The sequence below is a fragment of the Danio aesculapii genome, chromosome 15, assembly GCF_903798145.1.
Source record: "Danio aesculapii chromosome 15, fDanAes4.1, whole genome shotgun sequence".
NCBI lineage: Eukaryota > Metazoa > Chordata > Actinopteri > Cypriniformes > Danionidae > Danio > Danio aesculapii.
In genome coordinates, this window is record NC_079449.1 from 474,723 (window position 1) to 498,423 (window position 23,701).

A 23,701-nucleotide genomic window follows, 5' to 3' on the forward strand; every position below is an offset into this window, starting at 1 on the left:
GAGTAAACACTCTTACTACACTGTAGGCGGCACAGCACACGAGCTGCTACTTCACTATGGAGAAATGCTGTAAGACTCCATCTCTGCCTCTCTCTCTCTGGACCGCTGACCCACTGGTGTGTTATTGAGGTAACCTCTCCTCTCCTCAGCTGTTAAAGCGATACTCGTGGATCCAGACAGGAGTGTGTCTGAGGTGTGAGTTTTCTCCACTGTGTCTATTATGAATTACCTGTGATAATCGTGTATTATACACATGCAGACTGTAACCGCGGCTGTTCTTCCTGCCATCAGTGAACAGCGCTTTCATTACTAAAGCTGATCACAGCCCTTTCTGTTGAGCAGGTGGAGAATAACCAATCATAGGGGTGTAAGACCTCACCTGTCAGCGCTCAAACAGCAAGCGGGATCATATCTACATCAGTTTATTTGACTATAAATGCTCATGCTGTCTTCTGCGCATGTGTGTTTGATTCATTCAGCAAGAGTGTTTTCTTTGAGCGGGTCAGATTAAAGGTACAGTTCATATATCTGACTGCTGTATTAAAGGACACAAGTGTATTACACATAATAGATAATTATTCATATATTCATAGATTTTAATAATAAAAAAACTCTTGTGTTGTGAAGAAACAATCTAATTATGTATGGAGAGCATCGTCACTGCACCGAGAGGCACCAAAATATCGAACTGAACCGAATTGAGGGCATAAATAATCATAACCGAACCGAACCGTGAGACCAGTGTAGATTCACACCCCTACTCATTACAATTATGGACCTTTTTCTTGGCACCAAAGTGACCAGCGTCTTCCGGTAGAATGTTTAGAACTTCCGTTTACAGCGTTTACAACCGGTAATCTGCGATCTGAACATGGGTTTCAATATCGCTTTGAGTGGATTACGGAGTGTTTTCGTGACACAACTTTGAAAGGTGTGTGTTAAAGCCGTTATAATCAGTCAGATCTGTGGTTCAGGCGCGAGAGAAAAACGTTATCGTGAGCCATGTTTCTTATAGTTCTGCTGAATCACGTGCCCCAAATAAAGATATTTAAAATAAACTAAACAACATGATGTCTTTTGACTGCATTCGTTAATAACTACATTACACAATACTTCTACCTTTACTTTCAGCACTTCAGTAGTACATTTTAAAATACACTGCTTGCAATACTTCAGTACTAAACATGTTGAACACTTCAGTACTTCCACTGTCGTACGGTGCTTAAAGAGCACTTCAGCTTCTACTCAAGTCACTTCTTAATAGAGCACTTGTACATTTACTTAAGTCTGGGTCTCTAGTACTGTATACATCTCTGTACACTACACACTCACACACACATTACACACTCGCACACACATTACACACAGATGTCACACACACATCATACACCACATTACATACACACACACACACACACACACACATCACACACAACCTACTGAACCTCACATTACATTTACACACACAGATAGACGTCACACACACACACACACACACACACACACACACACACACTCATACCTTACACCCCAGAGTACACACACACATCTCCTAAGCACACAAATAATCACACAGCGTTTGAAATGAAGTGTATCCCCCCCCCCCCCCATGTGTCTGCTGTGATGGTGCTGAACACACACTCTTGTTTGGATCTGCTTGTTTCCTGTCAGCAATTTGAGTTCCCGCTGCCGACGCCGCTGAGACTGTTCCAGATGCTGGCGGTGGCGGAGCAGGAGTATCCACAGGTCTACATCCGGGCCAGCAGGGGGCGCAGCGCTGCACAGCCCTCTACAGCTGGACTACATAGACCTCAACTCCAACACCAGCTGGTTCACCGACACCGGACTCGGTACACACACTCACGCAGACATACACACACACACACACACACACACACTTACGTAGACATACACACATGCATACACACATACACTTAGTTTGACATACACACACACACACACACTCATGCATGCAGACACACACACGAACATAAACACACTCATGCACACACTTACACAGATATACACACACGCATTCATGAATGCAGACACACACAAACATAAACACGCACACATACACTTACGCAGGCATACACACACACACACACATACAGTTACACAGACACACTCATGCATACACTTTGGCAGACATACACACACTCATGCATGCAGACACACAGAAAAACACACTCACACATACACGCATACACTTACACAGACATACACACAGACACTCATGCATGCAAACACACACACTCAAACATAAACACACACACACACACACACACACATACACTTTCGCAGACACACACACATGCATGCAGACACACACAAACTTAAACACTCTCACACATACACACACACACACACATACACTAACGCAGACACACACAAACATACACACATGCACACATACACTTATGTACACATATACACACACACATACACTTACACACACACTCATGCATGTAGACACACAGACAAACATAAATACACACACACTCATGCATACACTAACACAGACATACTGTACACACACTTTCACATACGCACAAACACACTCACACACACCTACACAGACATACACACAGACACTCATGCATGCCGACTCACACAAACATTAAAACATACACACACACACACTGTACACACACCTTCAATAAAGTATAATGTCTCACCATCTCTCTCTCTCTCTTTGTGTGTGTGTGTGTGTGTGTGTGTGTGTGTGTGTGTGTGTGTTGTAGAGAGCCGCAGTGCTGACCGGGTTCAGCTGAGTCAGTTGGATGCAGACACTCTGCTGGTGCTGATAGACAGTGAGTCTCGTCTGACTTGAGTGATCTTCTGTGTGTGTGTGTGTGTGTGTGTGTGTGTGTGTGTGTGTGTGTGTGTGTGTGTGTGTGTGTGTGTGTTGATGACAGAGATCTGAACTGCTGATGGAGAAAGACAATATTCCTTTGATGACCACAGAAAGTTTGTGACAACATGTGAATGGAACGTTCCACACACACACACACACACACACACACACACACGCACACGTGTACACATACACACCACACATCAATAACACACATCAATCACACATTCAGAAACACACATACACATTAACTCATACACATTCATACACGCATACACGTCACGCACATACACTCGAATATGCAAACACACGTTACTTAGACACACACATACACACACACACACACACACACACATACACACACGCACGCTCACATACACTCAAACTAACTCATAAAAACATACAGGCATGACACACACACACACGTACTCTCACACAGTGTTGATGTGGTGATTGTGAGTGTGTGTCTGTGTGTGTGTCTGTGTGTGTGTGTGTGTGTGTGTGTGTGTGTGTGTGTGTGTGTGTGTGTGTGTGTGTGTGTGTGTGTTGATCTGTGTTTGTGTTGCTCTTCAGACTCGGTTCACACAGTGTCTCGGGACGGCTCTGTCAGACCACACAGATTCCTGCCCACAGACACCAGCTTCAAGATCGACATCGACGCTGTGGGTGAGTGTGTGTGTGTGTGTGTGTGTGAGAGAGATATGTGTTTATAAATATGCGTGTGTGTGTGTGTGTGTGTGTGTGTGTGTGTGGCGTGTGTGTGACGTGTGTAAGTATGTGTGTGTGTGTGTATAAATATGCGTGTGTGTGTTTATGAGTGTGTGTGTGATGTGTGTGTGATGTGTTTGCGTTTGTGAGTGATGTGTGTGAATGAATGAATGTGTGTGTGTGTCTTTATGAGTGTGCGTGTGTGTGTGAATATATATTTGTGTGTGAGTAATGTGTATATGAATGTGTGTATGAGTATGTGTTTGTGTGTGAGTGACGTGTGTGCGTGTGTGCGTGTGTGTGTGTGTGTGTTCCTCCATCATCATGACGTGTGTGTGTGTATTCTCAGTGTATTATGACGACACACTGATCGCCGTCTGGAAACACGGCTGGCAGAGGAGAGGTCAAGGGTCATCAGAGATCCTGCAGGAGATCACAGACAACAGGAGGACGTTCAGACTGCTGCAGCACGACAGGTGCGCACACACACTCACACACACACAAATAACTCACACACACATATATATATATACACAACACACACACACATATAACACACACACATACATATATAACACATACACACACATATATAAAACACACACATACAGTATGTCACAAAAGTGAGTACACCCCTTACATTTCTGCAAATATTTATCTATAACTTTTCATAGGACAACACTGCAGAAATGACTTTTTAACACAATGAAAAGTAGTCAGTGTGAAGTTCATTTAGCAGTGTAAATTTATTGTCCTCTCAAAATAACTAAAAATACAGCCAATAATAGCTGAACCCCTGGCAACAAAAGTGAGTACACCCCTAAGAAAAATGTACAAATTGAGCACAATAACTAATTTTCCTTCCCCTGTGTCATGTGACTCATTAGTGTTACACTGTCCCAGGTGTCACCAGATAGCAGGTGAGTCCACTCTCTCAGCCTGGCCACTAAAAGTTCAACATGGCACCTCATGGCAAACAACTCTCAGAAGACCTGAAAAAACGAATTGTTGCTTTGCATAAAGATGGCCAAGGCTATAAGAAGACAGCCAACACTCTGAAACTATGTTGCAGCACAGTGGCCAAGACCATCCAGCGCTTTAAGAGGACAGGTTCTTCTCAGAACAGGCCTCGCCATGGTCGGCCAAAGAAGCTGAGTGCACATTCTCAGCGTCACATCCAAAGATTGTCGTTGAAAAACAGAAGGATGAGTGCTTCCAGCATTGCTGCAGAGATTGAAGGGATGGGAGGTCAGCCTGTCAGTGCTCAGACCGTACGCCGCACACTGCATCAAATTGGTCTGCATGGTTGTTGTCCTAGAAGGAAGCCTCTTCTAAAGACGATGCACAAGAAAGCTCGCAAACAATTTGCTGCAGACATGCAAACTAAGCACCAGGATTACTGGAACCATGTCCTGTGGTCTGATGAGACCAAGATAAACCTTTTTGGTTCAGATGGTGTCAAGCGTGTGTGGCGGCAACCAGGTGAAGTGTACAAAGACAAGTGTGTCCTGCTTACCGTTACACATGGTGGTGGGAGTGTCATTATGTGGGGCTGCATGAGTGCTGCTGGCATTGGGGAGCTACATTTTATTGAGGGAAACATGGATTCTAACATGCACTGTGACATACTAAAGAAGAGCATGATCCCCTCCCTCAAAAAACTGGGCCGCAAAGCAGTGTTCCAGCATGATAATGACCCCAAACACACCTCCAAGATGACCTCTGGCTTGCTAAAGAGGCTCAGGGTAAAGGTGACGGACTGGCCAAGCATGTCTCCAGACCTAAACCCCATAGAACACCTCTGGGGCATCCTGAAAAGGAAGGTGGAGGAGCACAAGGTGTCAAATGTCCACCACCTCCGTGATGTTGTGATGGAGGAGTGGAAGAGAATTTCAGTGGCAACCTGTGAAGCTCTGGTCAACTCCATGCCCAAGAGAATTAAAGCCATGCTGGAAAATGATGGTGGCCACACAAAATATTGACATTTTAATGTTTATCTTAGGGGTGTACTCACTTTTGTTGCCAGGGGTTCAGCTATTATTGGCTGTATTTTTAGTTATTTTGAGAGGACAATAAATTTACACTGCTAAATGAACTTCACACTGACTACTTTTCATTGTGTTAAAAAATAATTTCTGCAGTGTTGTCCTATGAAAAGTTATAGATAAATATTTGCAGAAATGTAAGGGGTGTACTCACTTTTGTGACATACTGTAGATATATATATATATATATATAACCCACACACAAATATAGCACACACACATACATATTTAACACACACACACACATATAACACAAACACAAACGTATATAAAACACACACATATAACACACACACACACACACACACACACACACAGACACATAAACACACTACAAACATACTACACACACTCACATACACTTCTCATAATGACACACACACTTACCTTAACACACATATTACACAAACACAGACACACACACTTAACTGAACACACAAACACCACACCACACACACTCTCCTAGTCCTACACACATCTCACACACACATACACACAGCTAACTTGAATACACACACACACACACACACACACTTACCTGAACACACACACACCACACACACGTCTCACACTCACACACAGATCTGTCTCTCATATAGACTCACACACACATATATAACACACACACATACATATATAAAACACACACACACAAACATACTACACACAGGTACTACATACATAAAACACACACACACACACACACACACACACACACACACACTACAAACATACTACATACACATACTACATACACACACAATAACCTGAATACACACACTACATAAAGCCACACACACTAATCTGAGCTCACGTTACATAAACACACACACACACACACACACACACACTCTTATACACTTCTCTTAACAACAAACACAAACACAGACACTCACTTGAATACACACACGCACATACACACACACACACACATAGTGACTTGATCCTACACACACATCTCAGACTCGCACACAAACACTAACTTGGACACATATACACACACTTAGCTGAACACACACCACACACACTCACCTGATTCTACACACACACACATCTCACACACACACACACATACACAAGCACACACTTACCTAAATACTCTAAGGTCACAGACAGACCTATCTCTTTCACACACACACACACACACACACACACACACACACACACACACACACACACACACACACACACACACACACACACACATTCAATATCAATATATATATATATATATATTTGTATCAACAGAACTGTTGTCATGGAGAAGCGAATGTGTGACGACCAATCAGGACTCAGTAATCTGTACGTGCTGGAGACGACTGACTCCGCCCCTGTCTCCTGAGCAACGGCAACTGACCGAGAGACTGTTACTAACGTTGCTTTACAGTGAACAGGAGTTCATGAAGACGCAGATCAAAACACACACGTCTGCTGCGAGTGTGTGTGTGTGTGTGTGTGTGTGTGTGTGTGTGTGTGTGTGTCTGAGGTGTGTGTTTATTTGAGGTGTGTATCTGTGTGTGTTTCAGACGTGATTGTGCATTTGAGATGTGTGGGTGTGTGTGTGTGTGCATCTGAGGTGCATGTTTTTCTGAGGTGTGTGTGTGCGTGTGTGTGTGTGTGTGTGTGTGTCTGAGGTGTGTGTGCATTTGAGGCGTGTGTGTATGCATCTCAGGTGTTTATGTGTGTACATGTATCTAAAGTGTATGCGTGTATATTTGATGTGAGAATGTGTGTGTGTGTATGTGTATATCTGAGGTGTGTGTGTGTATATGTGTATATCTGAGGTGTGTGTGTGTATGTGTATATCTGAGGTGTGTGTGTGTATATGTGTATATCTGAGGTGTGTGTGTGTGTGTGTGTGTGTGTGTGTATGTGTGTGTGTAATATCTGCTGAAGATCACTGGAAACTGAATGTCCGTCTGGTTTTAGAGAATCTGCTGTGAATTAATGAATTATTAAATAAAGCAGTTTGTGTGTGACATGTAGAGCGTGTGAACCACTGGAACTCCTTCACCAGTATATACATCAATAAATACTGACCGTCATACTTTGTATGACCAAAAAAACGATCTAAAAGAGAGGCACATATAAATAAACGAAATTCTTTCCAAAAAATATTGATTTTCCAAAAAAAGATGATCGACAGAAAAAAATAATCGATTTATTCTTATAACAAATATCATGGTTATTCCAGATAAAAGACCTGTGATGCGGAGATCATCAACATTCTCTCCTCAGCATCAGCATCCTCCTCCTCCATCTTGTTTGTAGTTTTCCCGCATTATTTCCAGGTCAGGGGCTCGGCGCTTCCTGTGCGGCGCGCGGACTGAAGATGGCCGCGGATGGAGGCGCGCTGAAGGATATCAATGAGATTAAGTCTCAGTTTCGGACCCGCGAGGGATTTTACAAGCTGCTCACCCTCTCCGACTCCCAGCAGCGGGCCGGGCTGCCGCGGGGGCCGGCCGGTGTCACGGCGGGCGCGGGCTCCATCCCGGGCGGCGCTGCCGGTGTGGGGGGGCTGGTGCAGGGGCCCGGGGCCGCCGCCAACTCCTCCCCGGGGTTCCTGCCTCCAGTACGGGTGTCGATGGTCAAGCTGAAGCCGGAGGACCCGAGCGAGGAGTCCGAGCGCGTGTGCTTCAACATCGGCAGGGAACTCTACTTCTACACCTACACCAACATCAAGAAGGTGTGTGTGTGTGTGTGTGTGTGTGCGTGTGTGTGCGTGTGTGTGCGTGTGTGTGTGTGTGCGTGTGTGTGCGTGTGTGAATGATGGATTCAGATCGGCTGCGGTTCTGAGGTGTGCTTTGTTTACATTAGCGTCTGGAATTAAATCACTGATAAATCAGTTCAAACCAGTTGTAAACAGCTTCATTGGCGTTACATGTGTATAGCCAAAGCATTTGTGATGTTTACATTAAAAATAAAGGATATAGTAGTAGTAAAAAGCTAAAAACACAATAATACTGGAGTAAATCACTGCCGGGGTCTGTTCTTCATACCTCGCCTAAATGATCTCAGATGATTTGGCAGATCCTGGATCTGTTAATCTTGATAACTGATCTCTGGCTAAGTTTGTGAATCAGATGTAAATGTCTGGATGAACTAATCTGAGACTGCTGTGTGTGTTGTGAAGGACTGATCTATTGATCCTCCAAATCATGATCAGCAATGCAACGATTGGCTGACGGCACAGCAGCGTGATGACATCATCTGATTACTCTCCACATTTGTTGTGGGCTGCAGGCTTACACTTTCATGAGTTCAGAGTCTTCAGCAATTTATTTAGTTTTGCATTTAGAGCTGATCTTCTTCACTATAGTAGCTGAGGCCTGTTCATGTCTGTAATCGCTGTAAGGTTGTTTAAATTCATTTTGCATCAGAAAAGCATTCTGATATTGTTAAAGGTGTCTGCAACTTTTGTGAAGCGTCAAATCATTGTTGTATTAGCTGTGAAAACACGTGCATGACTGCATAAATTATTATTCCTTTAAAAAAAGTGTAATATTGTGCATGTCTGTTATCATACACATGTACTAAAGCTGATACCTTAATATAGTATGTGTTGTCTGCGCAATAGCCTAGTGGTTAACGTGCCGACATATGGTATGGTAGCATGACAGGGCGTCCCGAGTTCGAATCGCGGCTTTAGGACATTTCCCTACTATGCTATGGTAACACAACAGCTACAGTAATTGACCTGCTGTGGTGATTCTACAGTTGCTATGGTAACACAACAGCTACAGTAATTGACCTGCTGTGGTGATTCTACAGTTGCTATGGTAACACAACAGCTACAGTAATTGACCTGCTGTGGTGATTCTACAGTCGCTATGGTAACACAACAGCTACAGTAATTGATCTGTTGTGGTGATTCTACAGTTGCTATGGTAACACAACAACTACAGTAAATGATCTGCTGTAGTGATTGTACAGTCGCTATGGTAACACAACAGCTACAGTAATTGATCTGTTGTGGTGATTCTACAGTTGCTATGGTAACACAACAACTACAGTAAATGATCTGCTGTAGTGATTCTACAGTTGCTATGGTAACACAACAGCTACAGTAATTGACCTGCTGTGGTGATTCTACAGTCGCTATGGTAACACAACAGTTACAGTAATTGATATGTTGTGGTGATTCTACAGTTGCTATGGTAACACAACAACTACAGTAAATGATCTGCTGTAGTGATTGTACAGTCGCTATGGTAACACAACAGCTACAGTAATTGATCTGTTGTGGTGATTCTACTGTTGCTATGGTAACACAACAACTACAGTAATTGATTTGTTGTGGTGATTCTACAGTTGCTATGGTAACACAACAGCTACAGTAATTGACCTGTTATGGTGATTCTACTGTTGCTATGGTAACACAACTGAAAATATCCATGTGTCCATGTATGTTTATCTGTGTGTGTTTTTGTGTATGCATCTGTGTCTGCCTGTATGTGTGTGTTTGTGTATCTCTGTGTGTGTATGACTGAATGTGTGTGTCTCTCTCTCTCTCTCTGCAGGCAGTGGATCTCAGTAAGCCAATAGACAAGCGCATCTATAAGGGCACTCAGCCCACGTGTCACGACTTCAACCAGTTCTCAGCGACGGCAGACAGCGTGGCCCTGATCGTGGGCTTCTCTGCGGGGCAAGTGCAGTACCTAGACCCCATCAAGAAGGAGACCAGCAAACTCTTCAACGAGGAGGTGACACACACACACACACACCACTGAATCCTCCATTCACGAGTCTTTCAAGCAGAGAAATCTCCTCAGGTGTTTAGATAATTCTGCATTCAGAGGTTATGTCCAAACACATCTTTATAGAAGTTCACATTGTTGTCACAGATGAAATATAACACAGAATCTCAGATGATTGGTGCTTTATGACACCATGCTCAATTGGTACTAATGGACCCAAAGAAAATCTCCCCCACACCATTACACCACCACCAGCAGCCTGAACCGCTGATACAAGGCAGGATGGATCCATGCTTTCATGTTGTTCTGAGCCGAGTATCTGAATGTGTCAGCAGAAATGGAGACTCATCAGACCAGGCAACGTTTCTCCAATCTTCTATTGTCCAGTTTTGGTGAGCCTGTGTGAATTGTAGCCTCAGTTTCCTGTTCTTAGCTGACAGGAGCGACACCCGGTGTGGTCTTCTGCTGCTGTAGCCCATCCGCCTCAAGGTTGGACGTGTTGTGTGTTCAGAGATGCTCTTCTGCAGACCTCGGTTGTAACGAGTGCTTATTTGAGTTACTGTTGCCTTTCTATCAGCTGGAACCAGTCTGGCCATTCTCCTCTGACCTCTGGCATCAACAAGGCATTTGCGCCCACAGAACTGCCGCTCACTGGATATTTCCTCTTTGTCGGACCATTCTCTGTAAACCCTAGAGATGGTTGTGCGTGAAACTCCCAGTAGATCAGCAGTTTCTGAAATACTCAGAGCAGCCCGTCTGGCAGCAACAACCATGCCACGTTCAGCGTCACGTAAATCCCCTTTCTTCCCCATTCTGATGCTCGCTTTGACCTGCAGCAGATCCTCTTGACCATGTCTACATGCCTAAATGCAGTGAGCTGCTGCCATGTGATTGGCTGATTAGGAATTTGCATTAACGAGGAGTTGGTCAGGTGTACCTAATAAAGTGGCCAGTGAGTGTAAATCTAAATGTCACTTCATCTGCAGCTTCTGCAAAGATGATGATTTCATTTGTTTGGTAACAGCTCAAATGTATTATTATTAATATTATTATTATTTTAAATAGTTTTTGACTAATTAAGTGTTCAGTCAAAGTTAAATATCAATTTAATCTCATTGTAAAATTGTCATTTATGATAACTGAAAGCACAGAGGAGTTTGCATGGTCTCCCTGTGTTGGTGTGGGTTTCCTCCGGGTGCTCCGGTTTCCCCCACAGTCCATGCGCTATAGGTGAATTGGGTTAGATAAAATTGTCTAGTGTATGTGTGTGAGAATGGGTGTGTAGGGGTGTTTCCCAGTGATGGGTTGCAGCTGGAAGGGCATCTGCTTCGTAAAACATATACTGGAATAGTTGGCGGTTCATTCCACTGTGGCGACCCCAGTTTAATAAAGGGAATGAGCTGAAAAGAAAATGAATGAATGAAAACAGAATATGTAGAGTATGAAAGAGAGCTGTGCAAAAATAACCCACTCAACAAATTACTCTCTAATGATCCTTTTCCAGTGAAATCCCAGATAATACTGATACATTTTGTTGTCAATATCACACACTCCAGATTTGATCATGTCTCCGTTTTAATAATTTGATCAGTTGGACATGATTATTTTAAAGCTGCTTTCTCCATCATTTGGATGAAAACAGGAAGAATCCACAGAAACGTCTGGTTTTAGAGCAGAAAACCTCAAACAGTCACTAATATTTAGTAATTTCCTGGAGGCAGTTTGAGTTTGTCAATCCCAGAAAAGCTCTTTCTTCATGTCACACACTTCATTGCTCATTACTGCTGTGAAAAAGCTTGTAATTCATTTATAATACCTGTAATTAATGTGCATCTTTATGTTTAATAGCTAAACGTGTTATGAAAATGATCAAGTAGAATGTAAATATGACAACCTGAACCACAAGCTCTACATGTTAGACTTTATTTTTAGACCATTTCATTAAAATAAAGACAAATAACTACAATTAATAAACAAAGCTAAATAATACAAGACCATTTTAACTCATCTATGTCTGAGATGGAATATCAAGAAACATGTTTATTTAATCCTACACTTCCTAACAATCCATAATAATAAATAACAACCATAATCATCAAATTAACATCATTATCCATTCAGCTCAAGCTTATCCTAATGCACTTTTATTTCTAGCTAAATAAACTAAAGGAACACTAATCGAATCAATCAATATTCAATAATCAATATTTTTAAAACCATGTTTAAAGTTATTATTTTAATAAGTAATAAATATTTTAATAACTTAACAATAAATATATATATTAAAATCTATTCTTTTTTTCATAGACATTCTGAATAGCGTATTTTATACTGTGACTCTAATAGATCATATTTATTCCAAATAATAATCTTTGCACACAGAATGGAGCCTGTTGTTGGACAGAAAAGCTTGTGCATCTAATATTCAGTGATGTATTGTGAGCAAACTCTGTAATGTGATTTTATTTAGATTATAGATAGAAACTATTCTGTTCAGATGTTATTAATCTGTAATAGTAGGCTCGCCACATCTAATTATCTGGAAATATATATATTTTTGCGCTGCCATTGAAGCGATATTTCGTTTCACAAGACCTCAGTGTCATCAGGAGCCACGGCTATTAATTTGGACTTGTTTGTATGTGTTTATTTTAACCTGTCACCATTCTCTGACATTACACAAAGCACCAAACACCACATGATCAGCTAGAAATAAGGAAATTAACAGGACATTTTCGCTATTGCTTGAACTATCCTCTTTAGACCGTTTTTATGCTTTAATATTTTTAAGATTTTATATATAATTTTTACTAATATTTAACTGATATACACTAATATTTCCCAAATGCTGTTGAACAGATTCAGGAATTTCTCACAGTATTTCCTCTAATATCTTTTACTTCTGGAGAAAGTCTTATTTGTTTTATTTCAGCTAGAATAAAAGCAGTTTTTAATAGTTTTAAACCCATTTTAAGCTCAATATTATTAGCCCCCTTCAGCAATATTAGTGTTGGACTGTCTCCAGAATAAACCACTGTTATACAATGACTTGCCTAATTACCCTAACTTTACCCTAATTACCCTAGTGAAGCCTTTAAATGTGACTTTAAGCTGAATACTAGTGTGCAGAAATTGGGAATATATATATATATATATATACAGCGGGGTGAATAATTCAGACTTAAACTGAATGTGTTTGTGTTTTCCCAGAGGCTGATCGACAAATCCAAGGTGACGTGTCTGAAGTGGCTGCCCAAGTCAGAGAATCTGTTCCTGGCCTCGCACGCCAGCGGGCACCTGTACCTGTATAACGTGGAGCATCCGTGCGGCACCACGGCCCCACAGTACTGTCTGCTGCGGCAGGGCGAGGGCTTCTCCGTCTACTCCTGCAAGACCAAAACACCTCGTAACCCTTTACTACGCTGGGTCGTTGGAGAGGGCGGTCTGAACGAGTTCGCCTTTTCACCTGACGGCGTACATGTAGCCTGCGTGGGTCAGGACGGCTGTCTGAGAGTCTTCCACTTCGACTCCATGGAGCTGCAGGGCGTCATGAAGAGCTACTTCGGCGGACTCCTCTGCGTCTCCTGGAGTCCCCGACGGGAAATATCTGGCAACCGGCGGAGAAGATGATTTAGTGACTGTTTGGTCGTTCTCTGAGAGTCGTGTGGTCGCTCGAGGACACGGACACAAGTCTTGGGTGAATGTGGTGGCGTTCGATCCGTTCACCACCAATCTGGAAGACGAGGAGCCGATGGAGCTGAGCGGCAGCGATGAGGATCTCCAGCAGGGGGCTCTGCACTTCGGGCGTGTGCGAACTAGTAGTACGCTCTCACGACTATCCAGACACAGCTCAAAAGGAGGAGCGGCGTCTGTTTCGTATAGATTCGGGTCTGTGGGACAGGATACGCAGTTTTGTTTGTGGGATCTAACAGATGATGTTTTATATCCGCGACTTCCGCTCTCTAGAGCGCTCACGAATACGTTCGGTCCGACGGTTGCCACGTCTAACAGTGGCAGTGTTGTTGAAGGACATCATCATCCGTCTATCCAGACGGCATCTACGCTGCCGTTGCCTTTACCGCGCTCGCTGTCGCGCTCAAACTCCCTGCCGCATCCTGCAGTGGCTAACACCTCCAAAAGCCAGGGGGCGCCAGAGAGTGCGGGAACAGTTAGCAGCAGCGGAACTGTCACGCCGTTCAGCATCGGCCGCTTCGCCACGCTGTCCTTACAAGAGCGTAAATCAGACAAATCCGGCGTGGGCGGGGAAAAGGAGCACAAGCGCTATCACAGCCTGGGGAACATCAGCAAGAGCAACGATAAGATTAACGTAGCGCCGCGCAGCAGCCGGCTAGATGGCGCTAAAGTGCTGGGCACTACGCTGTGCCCACGCATGAACGAGGTGCCGCTGCTGGAGCCGCTGGTGTGTAAGAAGATAGCCCACGAGCGGCTCACTGTCCTGGTGTTCATGAACGACTGCATCATCACCGCCTGCCAGGAGGGGCTCATCTGCACATGGGCGCGACCTGGGAAAACGGTGAGTCCATCATACTGTACGCAGTCATTTATCTGATCAATTACACTCTAGATACAGTGCATCACTGCTGCCTTAATCACATCCAAAAGCTACCTGACGGACACTTATTAAAGATGTAGGGCTTTAGATCTGTTGTTCTGACTTGTCTTCTCTGGCCTGTTTTCTCCAGCATGCATCTCAGCCGTTATCAGCACAGAATGGGAATTCTCCCAGCGGGACCGTGGTATAACCCACTGAACACGGGACCATGATGCACTGCTGCAGACGGACCACACCCTTCCTTAGCCAATAACAGCGCAGAAGCCACGGCCATCCTGTTTTTTATTTATTTATTGGATCATCGAGACTTTAGCGTATATTTCTATTGTACATAGTGTTCAGACTACTCTATAATGTATTGAACAGTTAATATATGGAGATCCTATATTGTACATATATATGGTGACTGATGCGTTGAATGTTTTTAGCGACTGAGGGTTTGTTGTTGTTGTTGTGTGCTGGTGCTTCACAAGCTGACGGGGCAAAGTGACGTAGGTTTACCTGATGTGCGTTCAGCGAGGTCAGTGCTGTCTAGAAATGGTGCAGGCAGGGTATCGGAGAGATTTTATATATATATGTGTATTTAACATTTACTGATGAGCAAACACACCATCGCTGAAGGATATCAGACGTTTGCGCCATTCTCATATGACTGTTTAGAGTCGTCGGAGATCTCTTAAACACTAGTCTAGCGAAGCTTGATTTCACCACTGAATAAATTGAATGAACATTGCAAGCTTTTGTGTTACAGGTGGAGCTTTGTTTAAGTGCAGTTCTGAGATGAATACAAGAAAAAATGAGGAGGGAGGAGAGATCTGCAGAGAATTTGGAGGAAAACAAAACAATATATATATATAAGATGAAAAAACTTTGAAGAAAAGGTGGCATGGTGGCTTAGTGGTGTCACACTGTGGCCTCACAGCAAGAAGGTCGCTGGTTTGAGTTCCGGATTGGTCAGTTGGTGTTTCTGTGTGGAGTTTGCATGTTCTCCCTGTGTTGGCGTGGGTTTCCTTCAGGTGCTCCGGTTTCCAAACACATGTACTATAGGGGAACTGATCAACTAAATTGGCCGTAGTGTGTGTATGGGTGTTTCCCAGTACTGGGTTGCAGCTGGAAGGGCATCTGCATCTGTAAAACATATGCTGGAATAGTTGGCGGTTCATTCCGCTGTGGCGATCCCTGATGAATAAAGGACTAAGCTGAAGGAAAATAAATGAATGAATAACCTTTGAATAAATAATAATAATAATTGTCAAGAAAACTGGAAAAAAATTGTATAAAAATTGAGATGTAAAAACTTTTACAATAACAACAGCAAAAAATGGTCTGAAAATCTCTGAGATTAAATAAATAACCACTCAAGATTTACAGAAAAAATGGGAACTGTAGCTTTAAATTCTGAATTTTGAAGAAAAATAATTGACAAATCTGGAAGAATTTAGAGTAAAAAACTTTTCTTTCTGCTAATTCATCAGGGCTTGCCACAGCAGAATGAACCGCCAACTATTCCAGCAAATGTTTTGCACAACAGATGCCCTTCCAGTTGCAACCCAGTACTGGGAAACACCCATACACACTCATTCACACACACACTCATACACTACGGCCAATTTAGTTGATCAATACCCCTATAGCACATGTGTTTGGACTGTGGGGGAAACCGGAGCACCCTGAGGAAACCCACACCAACACGAGGAGAACATGCAAACTCCACACTGAAACACACACTGACCCAGCCGGGACTTGAACCAGAGACCTTCTTGCTGTGAGGCCACAGTGCGACACCACTGAGACCATGTGCCACCCCAGAATCTAGAAAATAATTCAGAGATTCAAAACTTCGTGCGATGTGTGAACTGCAGAGTAAAAGCTTAAACTAGTAGGAAAAAACTGAGGAAAAGGCAGAACTGGACGATGAAAATCCAGAATGCTGATAACAAGCTAAAACTGAGAGATCTAGACAGAATTCTGAGTGGAATAAAAACATTTAAAAATGCAAGACATAAACTATAATTTAATGAAGAAAGAAACTGAATTTTGATTAAAAAAAAGGAAAATGGTGAGATTTACACTCATTTATTCAGAAAGAAGAAATGAATTATGTGAAATAACCCAGAAGTCATAAGTGTAAGATGTAATTCCAGAATTTTAATTAAATAAACAAGGGATCTGGAAAGAATTATTAAAGAACAAAGTGACAAAAAACGTCAAAATCACAAAACATACAAACATAAAAAAAACGTAAGAAAAACCTGTAATAATAAAATAAATGTTGTGAGTTTTCAACTCAGTGAAAATAGAATTATGAGCAATAACTCTGCGTTTAAGGAAACCCAGCAGGCACAGGATGTCAGATTGACGTTGTACCTCAACGTCGTGGGGCGTTACATATTGTTTGGAAATTAAAATTAGGTTGACGTCAGAACGCAACATCAGGCCAGCGTCAATGTTCAATGTAGAATTATAGTAATTTGGTTACTTTCCCACGCAACCTAAAAATAACCAAATATCAACGGCTATAAGGGGTCGCGCACCAGATGAGCTGTCAGCGACACCGCGCACACATTCGAATGTTATTTAATATGAAACTATTCTAATGGCGCTATGTGGTGCGGCAGAAATATAAACAGTGTCCTGAGTCGTAGCTTGCCGCCGCAGACAACCACCGACCTGCGGCGCCGGTGTGCATACCCACAGATCAGATGTTGGATTTTGGTTGCCATACCTAACTAATAAACGTCAGTATTTGATGTCAATATGATGATCGTATGCGCGACATTGCATTTTGGTCACTTTCCGACGCAACCTAAAAACAACCAAATATCAACGTCCAATGATGTTAGAACTTGACATGGTGTGGACATTACCAATATGATGTCTATCAGACGTTGGGTTTTGGTTGCCATACTTGACGAATAAATGTCAGTATTTGACGTCAATATGATGCTGGTTTAAGATTTTAGCTCGATATTGCATTTTGGTAACGTTGCAACGCAACCTAAAATCAACCAAATATAAGCATCTAATGATGTTACAGCTTTACTTTGTGTGGACGTTACCACTTGACGTCTATCAGATGGTGGATTTTGGTTGCCATACCTGATGAATAAATGTCAGTATCTGACGTCAATATCAAGCTGGGTTAAGATGTCACGATTTTGGTCACTTTTCAACGCAACCTAAAAACAACCAATTATCAACGTCTAATAGTGTTACAGCTTGATGTTGTGTGCATGTTACCAATATGACGTCTATCGGATGTTGGATTTTAGTAGCCATACCTGGTGAACAAATGTCAGTATCTGACGTTAATATGACGCTGGGTTAAGATGTTGGCTCAATGTTGGTTTGTTTAGTCACTTTTTAACACAACCTAAAATCAACCAAATATCAACGTCTAATGATGTTAGAGCTTGACATGGTGTGGACGTTACCAATATGACATCTGTCAGACGTTGGGTTTTGGTTGCCATACTTGACGAATAAATGTCAGTATTTGACGTCAATATGATGCTGGTTTAAGATGTTAACTCGACATTGCATTTTGGTTACTTTGCAACGCAACCTAAAAACAACCAATTATCAACGTCTAATAGTGTTACAGCTTGATGTTGTGTGGATGTTACCAATATGATGTCTATCGGATGTTGGATTTTGGTAGCCATACCTGGTGAACAAATGTCCGTATCTGACGTCAATATGAGGCTGGGTTAAGATGTTGATTTGTTTGGTCACTTTTCAACACAACCTAAAATCAACCAAATATCAACGCCATTTCACATCGTTATTGAACGTCAAAATGATGTGTCCTTAGATACTGGTGACCTAAATCTAACCTAATATTAACATCTTATGACGTTGTGTGTCTGCTGGGAAGCATCATAACTGTAGGATTCAGAAAGAAATCCATAATTCTGATCAAAAATAGTCATTAGGGAGCGTCAAATTTCAGAATCGTAAGATATAAAACTCAAAATTGTTCAAGATTTCTCCATATTCTCCATTTCCATCTCAATATTTAGTTCATGCAATGAAATATTGGATCAAACGTCCACATTTGATCAATGTTCAGTGGTAAACAAGCTTCAGTGAGTGATAGCAGAGAGAAGCTCAGTAGTTTAATGAATAGGCGTAACTCTTGTAGCATGGAGTAGGCGCTGTTCCTCACACCCGCTTTGCCTCTTGCAGAACTTTGCACATTTACAGCTTGATTTGATCATCAGAGTCAGAGATTCAGGGTCAGGAGTGTGGTACAACAGCGTTACCACATGCAGACTTCTGCCTCAATCACACAGAGATTCAATATCAGCGCATTTACAAAACTGACACGTCATAACAAATGAAGAATGAAGGTTAACCCATGTGTGCTGTTGGGTCGTTTTGAGTCTTAATTTAGCCACAGCTTTCTCTGTGATTCAGCAAATGTGATGATTTTTGCTGAGAAATCTAATTTTGATGCATATTTTGGGAAAATGCTTTGGAATTTTGTGATTTCAGTCTCAAAGGATTGAGTCTCCTTTGGTGATGTTTTTGCCCCATTGACTTTCATTATAATCACATTTATTGATTGTAAAGCCATGACAGCAGATAATCATGCATTCTTGAGTGATGCTGGTGTTCCCTGTTGGGATTAAGAGGTAAAACGTGTCATTTTTATTGTTTATCAGCAGTTACACTGTAAAAAAGCTTATAATCTGCTGTTTTACTCCACTGAACTCCATATTAAAGACTGAAAGTCTTCAGCACAGGCTGATCTAAATGGTTAATGTTGACAACTGATGATTAACAGTAAATATTACACATTTTACCAATTAATCCCAACAGGAAACACCAGCAACACTCAAGAATGCATGATTATCTGCTGTCATGGCTTTACAATCAATAAATGTGATTATAATGGAAGTCAATGGGGGAAAAACAGCACCAACATCACCAAAGGGGAGCCAATCTGAAGAGCACACAAGGGTAAAAGTATGCCTGAAATCAGTTTTCTAATGAGCTCTGAGGTCTGCATGGAGTAACATTAGGTCTCGTAGGTCATTGCACTAGTAGTTAAACGTGATGAATGTGATTAGTGAAGTTACTGGGTGATCGCGGAGGCAGAAATGTGCTTTTTGTGTTATATCTTCTGGCCAAGATGTATGAACTCATACGCCCTCACTCATTCCCTCCTGTTACACTACATTATGACAGTGTATGCTTAACACTTACTCTCATGTTTTTGTAGCATTACGTATGAAAAAAATACTATTTATAGTAAACCGTACTGTTGTAGTGTATTATACTGTATATAGTATGGCATTAACAACACTGTGAGCATACTGTAGTATTTACTGTAATAACTACTGGAGCATACTTCAGTATTTACTATAGTAAACTGATGTGTTGTAGTGTAGATTTGTTTATGTTACTATAGTTGTGTTACCATAGCAACTGTAGAATCACCACAACAGATCAATCACTGTAGTTATGTTGCCATAGCAACTGTAGAATCACCACATCAGATCAATTACTTCAGTTGTTACCATAGCAACTGTAGAATCATCACAACAGATCAGTTACTATTGTTGTTGTGTTACCATAGCAACTGTAGAATCACCACAACAGATCAATTACTATAGTTGTGTTACCATAGCAACTGTAGAATCACCACAGCAGATCAGTTACTATAGTGGTTACCATACTAACTGTAGAAGCACCACAACAGATCAGTTACTACAGTTGTTGTGTTACCATAGCAACTGTAAATACCACAACAGATCAATCACTAAAGTTGTTACCATAGTAACTGTAGAAGCACCACAACAGATCTGTTACTATAGTTGTTACCATAGTAACTCTAGAGTCACCACAACAGATCAATTACTATAGTTGTTACCATAGCAACTGTAGTTACCACAACAGATCAATTACTATAGTTGTTACTATAGTAACTGTAGAATCACCACAACAGATCAGTTACTACAGTTGTTGTATTACCATAGCAACTGTAAAATTGCCACAACAGATTAATTACTGTAGTTGTTGTGTTACCATAGCAACCATGGATTTACCGCAACAGATTAGTTACTATAGTTGTTACCATAGCGATTGTAGAATCACCACAGTAGATTAATTACTATAGTTGTTGTTACCATAGAAACTGTATAAATACTGTGGCAGTTCAGTTGTTGATTTACCATAGCAACTATAACTACCATGGCAGATCAGTTGTGTTACTATAGCAACTACAGCATCATCGCAGCAGATCAGTTGAAGTACGGTTCAAAAGCACTCTGGCGTTTACTATAAATGACTGCAGTATTTTTTTCATGTGGATTTATCTGTCTTTCTTTGTTTTTTAATCTCAGATATGTTGGGGTTTGTGTTTCTGTAATGTTGTAATTAACTGGAGAAGTGATGCAAATGGACCAATCAGTGGATCAAGTTGGAAGGTTGAGTCTATTTTTACTGTACGCTTCTGAAATACCATGCACTGGTCCTCTCCTGGTTTTCTGTTTTCTGCAGGATCTTTAGTCTCTCTCTGTGTGTATGTGTGTGAGTGTGTGAGTGTGCGTGTGTGTGTGTGTGTGTGTGCGTGCGTGTGTGTGTGTGTGTCCTGAAGAAGAGAAGACACACTCCTTCATTCCTCCCCACTGCATTCACCTCCACTGCATGTGTCCTCATTCAGCACAGTTATATGCCTGAGTCTGCTGACGTGGCCAACAATATCACACTATACAGTTTGTATATTGGAATCTGTTATTAAAGCGTCGAATACTCATGCATCGTCTGGTTATTTTTAATAGCAAATGCTGATTAACCAAACTAGCGGACATGCTTTTATTCTCCACGTTTGTGTATGCCACTCTACAATTTATGTTTCTCTAGCGCTTTTACACTGGAGATCGTGTGGCAGCAGCTGAACACAGAAGTTCTAGTAAACTGAAGCAGTGTCAGTCCAGTATTTAGAGTTGAAGTTCAGTTCAGTTCACTGCTGAGAGTCCAAACACTGAAGAGCAAATCCATCCATGCGCAGCTCCACAAGGCCCAAACCAAGCAAGCCAGCGGCGACAGCGGAGGAACAAACTTCACTAATTGTAGTAAGTAATTTTTACAAATTATTTGACAAGCAATTGCAGAGAAATGTGGGAACTTTTAATCTACAAACAGCTGCAAACAATGTATATGGGTTGGATTTAAACAAACAAATGTAGTAATGTTCAATGTTCATTTGTTTAAATCCAGCCCAAATAAATGGTTTACAACCACTTAAATGTGCTGTGTGCATGTTTTTGACTCTTCTGCATCATAAAAACAGCATCATATGTGTGCAGAGATTCAGAAACATGCGCAGTGAACATTCTTGTTTATCTGAGAAACAATGCTGAAGTCAGATATTCTGCTGTGAACATGTTTGTTACGTGCTGGAATGACTGTCTTTGTTTTGGTCATTTACCCCGCCCACTGCCAGATTAGCCAATTATATTTCAGCAGCCCGGGTTGCCAGATGATGAAAAACAGCGTATTTCCTTCATTCAGTCAGGACGGCTTTCAAAAGTGTGTGTTCATGACTGAAATGTGCCCTCTGGTGGACAGAAGCAGACTCTGAAACGAGACGCAGATTCAGAGTTCCACAATTAGCAAATAATATAAATATTAGGAGCGTAAACATTAGGTGAGCAGGTCACATGAATGATGAGCAGGGCGGGATGCTATTCCTACCGGTAAATGTGTGTTTCATGTCCAATATGAAAGTGAAAGCATGCTGAACTATGAACCAGAGCTGTTTATCTGTAAGGAAAACTGACCCAACTGCAGTCTTGCAATATCAGGAATGCAATATCTAGTTCAACCACTGGCTGTCAAACTTGCACACTGCACCCTTAACTTAAAAAATGTAGTAAATCCAAAGAATCGTCTTAATCTTTCTTTTTTTTCAGTGTAGAAAGAAAGAAAATGTGTTGACAGAACATTACGCAGAGTTCTTTACGGGTTGTGTGAATGTTAACATGCGACATTAGTAAAATAACATTTCACCAAGCCTGAACTTTCAAACACTGCGAACTGTGGCCTCACAGCAGGAAGGTTGCTGGTTCGAGTCCCGGCTGTATCAGTTGGCATTTCTGTGTGGAGTTTGCATGTTCTCCCTGCATGCTCCGGTTTCCCCCACAGTCCAAACAGATGTGCTATAGGGGGATTGATCAACTAAACTGGCTGTAGTGTATGAGTGTGTGAATGAGTGTGTATGGGTGTTTTCAAGTACTAGGTTGCAGCCAGAAGGGCATCCGCTGCGTAAAACATATACTGGAATCGTTGGTGGTTCATTCCGCTGTGGTGACTCCTGATGAATAAAGGATCTAAGCTGAATGAATGTAAAGTGATGTATGAAAGTATCCCCTTTTCCACTTTGTTTCATGTATTTATTTTTCATTTTATTTATTTATTTATTTCTTAATTTCTTTGCTGATCTTTTTCTCAGAACACTCATCTGTTCTTCATCTTCTGTTCTACGCATTATCTACATTCTCTAATCGATTTGTTTTCTCAGTGTGAAATTAAAAGAATTCACAACTGAAGATACTAAATTAACTATTTTGTTTTAAACTGGGCGACGCGGTGGCGCAGTGGGTAGCACATTCACCTCACAGCAAGAAGGTCGCTGGTTCGAGCCTCAGTCATTTCTGTGTGGAGTTTGCATGTTCTTCCAGTGTTGGCGTGGGTTTCCTCCAGATGCTCCGGTTTCTCCCAAACACACGTGGTACAGGTGAATTGGGTAAGCTAAATTGGCAGTGGTGTATGAGTGTGTGTGAGAATGAGTGTGTATGTGTGTTTCCCAGTG

The 23,701-nt window shown here is 41.8% G+C and overlaps 2 protein-coding genes across 2 annotated transcripts in view; both read left to right on the forward strand.

Annotated features, from left to right (window-relative positions):
- LOC130241343 (mitogen-activated protein kinase kinase kinase kinase 5) overlaps positions 1-7,595 on the forward strand; it is a 50,875-nt gene extending 43,280 nt beyond the window's left edge. Inside the window, 6 exon segments of the mRNA XM_056473052.1 lie at positions 1,672-1,785; positions 1,787-1,850; positions 2,745-2,813; positions 3,431-3,523; positions 3,915-4,041; positions 6,859-7,595. Coding sequence (XP_056329027.1) covers positions 1,672-1,785; positions 1,787-1,850; positions 2,745-2,813; positions 3,431-3,523; positions 3,915-4,041; positions 6,859-6,952 — 561 coding nt within the window. The 3' untranslated portion in view covers positions 6,953-7,595.
- Positions 7,596-7,934: 339 nt separating this feature from the next.
- Positions 7,935-15,979, forward strand: zmp:0000000529 (WD repeat-containing protein 20). Its single transcript, XM_056473051.1, is given in 5 exon segments — positions 7,935-8,296; positions 10,131-10,313; positions 13,518-13,898; positions 13,900-14,841; positions 15,011-15,979. Coding segments are annotated over 5 exon segments (1,920 nt in total). The 5' UTR covers positions 7,935-7,942; the 3' UTR covers positions 15,071-15,979.
- Positions 15,980-23,701: the final 7,722 nt, after the last annotated feature.